General features: G+C 48.1%; 1 protein-coding gene across 1 annotated transcript in view; it reads left to right on the top strand.

Moving 5' to 3' along the window:
• Positions 1-3,209: 3,209 nt before the first annotated feature.
• Positions 3,210-6,000, top strand: part of LOC308674056 (ankyrin repeat and fibronectin type-III domain-containing protein 1-like) — a gene marked incomplete at its 5' end in the record, with an annotated part of 278,899 nt that continues 276,108 nt past the window's right edge. Inside the window, one exon of the mRNA XM_081338228.1 lies at positions 3,210-3,331. Within this exon, the coding sequence (XP_081194354.1) occupies positions 3,210-3,331 (122 nt within the window). The remainder of the gene's footprint in view (positions 3,332-6,000) is intronic.

Genomic DNA, 6,000 nt, shown 5'->3' with positions numbered 1-6,000 from the left:
CATACCCAGTTGCGTTCCCTTGAGGTGACCTCCGTTTCAGATGACCATCATGGATGGATGACTTCATGGAAATGACTTCCCATCCCTCTTTTGGGGGGGGGGGGTGCTTTTTTCTTTTTCTTTTTTCTTTTTGGACTCCCTGGGAATGTCTTGATAGTCTTCCGCCAGAGAAGGATGCAAGTCCTTGACAAGATCAGCCAACATCGGTTGGACAATGCTTCCCTCCAGAAGCTGGGTCATTAAAAAAAAAAGAAGTGTTTTGGGCTGCTGGTTGAGTTGACAGGTAGCCATTTTCACCCGCAAGTCATCAGCTGGTAGCGTTGTAGAAGAATCTGCACGCTCTTAATTACATCTGACCACCCCTGCCTTCACCTGCCTGTCAGAAATCTGCAGGAGATCCTCGAGAAGCCGCCTTCATCGCTCACTCAAGCCGACGGAGAAGTGCAGCCAGTCAAACTAACAAAATCCCTGGCGGATACTTGCGCCTTGATCTGATGATCCAGAAGATGCGAAGAGGATGTGACCATTCCTCTCTCCCTCCAAATCCAAGTCGGAACCTCCTCACCTTGCAAGTAAGCGATAAGTTACCTCCCCCTCGCCTCAGCTATCCTGGCAGTAAAGCTTCCCAAGAATTCCCGGGAAAAAAATGCCATCTGCATCCTCGAAGAGCCTTGCTGGAGGACCGGAGACTCTGAAAAGTGCTGGTGTTGTCTCTCTTCCCCCCCTGCCACGCTCCTCTGTCCTCTCTGCTACCCCCCACCCCTTCCCCTCCTTGGCTTCCCTCCCCATCTCCGTGCCACCCTCCACTCGGCTTTCCCCGACCTCCTTTTGGTGGGTCGCAGTTGGTTGGTTGGGTGGCCGTCCTCCCTCCTCGGAGAAGGGACCAGGGGTGCTCCAGGCGGAGCGGACCCATCAGAAGACCCTGGAGCTTCTGAGCCAATGCCGTTGTTCTGAGCCTTCTCCTGGCAAGTAAATGGATGGACAGGTTTATTTATTAATACAGCCCCAAAGCAAGAGGCGTTTTTTTTAATCTGACTTTGGCGGGGAGAGGAAGCGGGGAGAGAGAGCGTTCAAGGCATCGGAGGGAAAAGGGAAAGAAATACTCCAGGTTGCATTTTGGTCTCATAAAATCTTCAGCAGGGAGCAAGGCAGTCTCTGCCTGAGGCTCTCTCTCTCTCTCTCTCTCTCTCTCTCTCTCTCTCTCTCTCTCTCTCTCTCTCTCTCTCTCTCTCTCTCTCTCTCTCTCTCTCTCTCTCTCTCCCTCCCTCCCTCCCTCTCCTCTCTCTCTCTCCTCCCTCCCTCCTCCCTCCCTCTCTCTCTCTCTCTCTCTCTCTCTCTTCCTTTTTTTAACCTACTACTGCCAAGCAGCTGAAAGGGAAAGAGAGGCACAGAGAGAGAGAGAGAGAGAGAGAGAGAGAGAGAGAGAGAGAGAGAGAGAGAGAGAGAGAGAGAGAGAGAGAGAGAGAGAGAGAGAATTTTCCTTTGGAAACTGCAGGAAGTGGTTGCCAAACACAACAGACCTCGTAAAAGCTGTGCAGCTGGGGGGAGGTCAGCAGGTGCCTTGTGCATAGACATTGTTGTTTAATGGGGTTGTTTTTCTCCTTGCACCCTGCCACCCAACCGCCTCCTCGGCTTTTCCCCCCTCTCTTTCTGTGCATCTCTGTCTGTGTATCTGTCTGTCTGTGCGTGTGTTTCAGATGTTTCTGCTGGGCATGTGTTCAGGCATCTGCAACCACCCAGAGGAGAAAGGGGGACAAGGGGAGAGGGGGGTGTCCTGGCATGCACGAAGGTATTGACTTAAAGGAGAGGGGAGCCCCCCCTCAGAGGAATCCTGCTCCCCAAGGGGGAGAGAATGGAGAAAGAGGATTTGCCATGGTTGTTGCTTAGAGTGTTTCTTCCAATCTCCCCCCTTTTGCAACCCCTTTTGCGGAAGCAGCTCTGCTTCTTTTGGGGAGGGGGCTGGTAGGCAGTTGAGGTTGGACGCCCTGTTTCCAAGCTGGCCGTCTTGCTCGTCGATGGGTGAAGCCGCAGAGGGTTGCTACGGAAAATCAAACCGTTTTCAGGGAAATCGGGTGACAGATCCCAAACCCTCCTCTGTTCTCGGAGGCAGCTGGAGGCAGCTCAAAGAGCAGTTTGTGTGCCATTAAACAAAAAAAAAGGCACCCACAAGAGTTGGCAAAGAATAGTTGGTTAATTTGCCATTTCATACCCATGTTCTTTTCGGTCATAATATTTACACTGTGCATTAAATAACACCCCTGTCCAAATATTTCCTCCTTCTTATCCAAATGTTCCTCTCCTGGTTAAAGGTTAATAATGTGGCAACTCTGAAAGTTTGAATGAATTTGGGATGATCTGTGTGAGTGTGTGTGTGTGTGTGTGTGTGTGTGTTTCCCCCCCCTTTCATCTGTTCTTAAAGGTAGCAGATTCTTCTCTGTGTTGTCTGGATCAGCATCCCTGGCCTGGTGGATTTTGCAAAAGAGAGAAAATGGTCTTTCTCAGCTTGCAACCCAGTTGTTGCTTTTTTTTTTTTACACCTTTGACTATTGCACTGTGTAGTTCTTCCTTCGTAAGGTCCATGCTAAAAAAGCCACCCAGCCTCCATTTTAATTAAACTCAGCTCCCCCTCCACTTTCTTATGTAAATGCACCTCTTTGTGCCAAAACCTTTTCTTTAGAGCAAGAACTGTGAAATGCATTTTGTCAGTGCCAAAGGTTTTTTTTTTCCTTCCCCCCCTCCGCACTTCGGGGCGCCATGAGGATGTCCTTAATTAATAATATCTCCCTGCCGGGTGTTGCTTTTTTGAGTCCACAGGATCCAGCCCTGTGAAATTGTCGCTTGTTCTGGCTAAACTCCTTTCCTCTCTCTCTCTCTCTCTCTCTCTCTCTCTCTCTCTCTCTCTCTCTCTCTCTCTCTCTCTCTCTCTCCTCTCTCTCTCTCTCTCTCTCTCTCTCTCTCTCTCTCTCTCTCTCTCTCTCTCTCTCTCTCTCTCTCTCTCTCTCTCTCTCTCTCTCTCTCTCTCTCTCTCTCTCTCTCTCTCTCTCTCTCTCTCTTTCTCTCTCTCTTTCTCTCTCTCTCTCTCTCTTCAACAGCCAGCCTTGGGTGACACATCTTGGGACTTAAGCAAACACGCTGGCTGTAGCCCATCACGGGGCGCCCAGGGTGGTCCAGGCATATGTCCACACGCCGAAGGTTGGACTGTTGGTGCCATGTCGTCTTTTGGGAAGCTGACCGAATACTTCAGCCTCCGGAAGTCCAGGAATGAATTTCGATCTGACCGACGGAGTAGCCGGAGAAGTGGCAGTTACTGCTGTAATCTCACCGAATGCAGGTAGAGGAGAAGGGAGGAGCGGGGAGTGGGGGGAAAGAGAAATGCCCCTTTCACCTTTCGGGGGTTTTGGGGCAAGTGGTTGAAGGGACGAGTGGCGGGGAATGGGGCTACTCTCACCATCTCTGCAGTGCGTAAAAATAGGAACAGACACGACCAAAGCATGGAGCCCCTCGGACTGCAGTTTTCAGAGTATTATCCAAGGCAGAGGTCCCCCAATCTTTCTGTCTCCACTGACCTGCAGCGTTCGTGGCAGTGGGGTGGGTGGGTGGGTGAAAGAGGAGGTGGTTTTGTGCACCCGACCTAGATCCGGCACATGTGCAAATGAAGGCTTGTGCCCTCGCCTGCCGCTTTCATGGCCCAGTTCCCAGCAGCCTGCAAACCGGTAGTGGTCCTCAGCCCAGGGGTTGGGGACCCCGATTCAAGGCAGTGTTTCTCGACCTTGGTAACTTGAAGATGGGTGGACTTCAACTCCCAGAATTCCCTAGCCAGCACAGCATCCCCGGATCAGCATTCCTGGCCCAGTGGCTGGGGAAACTGGGAGTTGGTCTACCCATCTTCAAGCTGCCAAGGTTGAAAAACACCAGTCTTGAGGACTGGGAATTTGAGATTGCTGAAAACAGAATTCTGGTAGACTTTGATCCCAGAATCTAGATGGGTTTCTATGCTGTTACATTTCCTAATTACATAGCAAAGCAAGTCCCATGGTTTTTTGGACCGTTCCTACCACCGAAGGGGTTAACGCCGATTCAAAATTCAAGATAAGAGGAGAAAGGCTACTGTTAATTGTCTATCTCTTTCTGAAGCTGGATGTCCTGCACATCTGGAGTCCCATCTTGCATGGTTTATTTGGCTTTGACTGAATAGGGCTTGCAACCAGGGCTGTTTGTCATCCGGTAACCTGTGGTTTGTAGCAGAACTTAGCATTCATGCTCAACCAACTGTAACGTAGTGGGACGGTGAACTGATCTTTAAATTCAAAACCAGTGTCCCCTCCAGCCTTAAGGCTATTTTCACTTCCATTTTATTCCTGCCGCAGCTGATGTGAATGTAGGCTTTAAGGCATGTTGCACGCTCTTGTCTGCTTGAAGTAGAGTTGTAGTTGCCTTTGTTCCTCATTTGGAAGATTTGAGGTGGGGGCTCATAGACGGGGCGTTGTCTGTTCTGCTTGACTCTGAAGCTGAGGTTTCTCTCTCTCAGGGAAAGGTTGCTACTAACCTTGAATTGGACACACTGATAGGAACGATTCAAGTAGACTTCTGCCTTTTCATCGTAGACATCTTTTGCACTCAGGCAAAGACAGTTGTGTTCCGTTTAACTGGGCAATAAGTAGTCTGAAGGCCAGATTTCATAACATGTAAGCGTTCCTTGCCAAGTGGGTTAGGGTATTAACCTATAGCTCAGATGAACTACTTAAATCAGAGCTGGAAATCTATAGGCCTTGATACTTTAAGTTGTTTAAGTTGTGTTGTGTGAAATCAGCCCATGGTGGTTTATTCAATAACTTGTGATTAAAGCTTGTCTTAGCATGTTGTGTGTGTCAGTGGATTTTCACATGCTTTTGTAACTGGATACATTTTAAGGCTGGGAACATTCAGTCTTGGCTTGCTAAAACTTTAAGTGCCTTGACAGAACGGAGGAGATGACCGATAGCAAGCACCAATATGTAAAGCAGTTATTCTTCCCTTTTTTGTAACTATAAAAGGCAGTTTGATTCTGCCTTTAGCAATCATTGGATTCTTCTTCCTTTCTCTCGTAAGATAGAAACATGGGGGAAGAAATCTATATTTCCAGGGTTTGGATGTTAATTTTAAATGACATGCTAGATATTATACCAGCAGGCTTACCAAAATAGTTGGAGAGGAGAGCATCCTTTTTCTTAAAAAAACAACAACAACACACGATCAGTAGCTGGTTATAAATCCTTTCACGGTGTCATTTAAAAGTGCTTTTGGATGGCTACATTCCACATCCTCTCAAGAAATCCAAAAAACTATTCTAGTTAGGAAGACTAAAGAATCACCTACAGGTATGACTTGACGTACGCTCAGTGACTACAGCAGCACTGGGAAAAGTGACTTATGATCGTTTTTCACGCGACCGTTGCAGCAACTCCATGGGGAATTCTGGGAGTTGAAGTCCATATATCTTGAAGGTGCCAAGTTTGAGACACGCCACACTGGACCAGCTTTTCTCCGTTTGAAGGCTCCACGAAAGACCGTGATTTGTTTAAAACATGGTTTTTTGAACATCACGTACTGTGCAACGCTAGCGTTCATAGTGGTGGGAATTTTTACAGGCTACATCTCAGTTGCCAGCCCACCATCTTGCTGTTTTAGATGTTGTACAATGTGGAATGTGTGCTTAGAATGTGGGATGATGTTTTTTCTATTTTTTGTGTGTGTGATGTAGGGATTCCCTTAAGACCTGAAAATAATTTCAGAGCTCCCTCCAGGATACAACAATTGAGAAAGGCTACTTTCGACCCAAACCTGTTCTTTACCCAGGCCTTCAGATTCTTCACCAGAACTTCCCCCAATGGTTCCAACTTGAGAAGTCCTATCAACAGGCTACTGTAAGGACTTGATGACTTGAAAAGAGGCAGCCATTGAGTTGTCCTGAGCCTTTACACAATTTGTTTGCTTTGGGCTGATGTGCAGATCAATCAAGCC

This window comes from Vipera berus, assembly GCF_964194415.1.
Source record: "Vipera berus genome assembly, chromosome: 13".
Classification (NCBI taxonomy): domain Eukaryota; kingdom Metazoa; phylum Chordata; class Lepidosauria; order Squamata; family Viperidae; genus Vipera; species Vipera berus.
The sequence above is the reverse complement of the archived record's forward strand: the minus strand, read 5'-3'. Positions and strand labels throughout refer to the sequence as shown.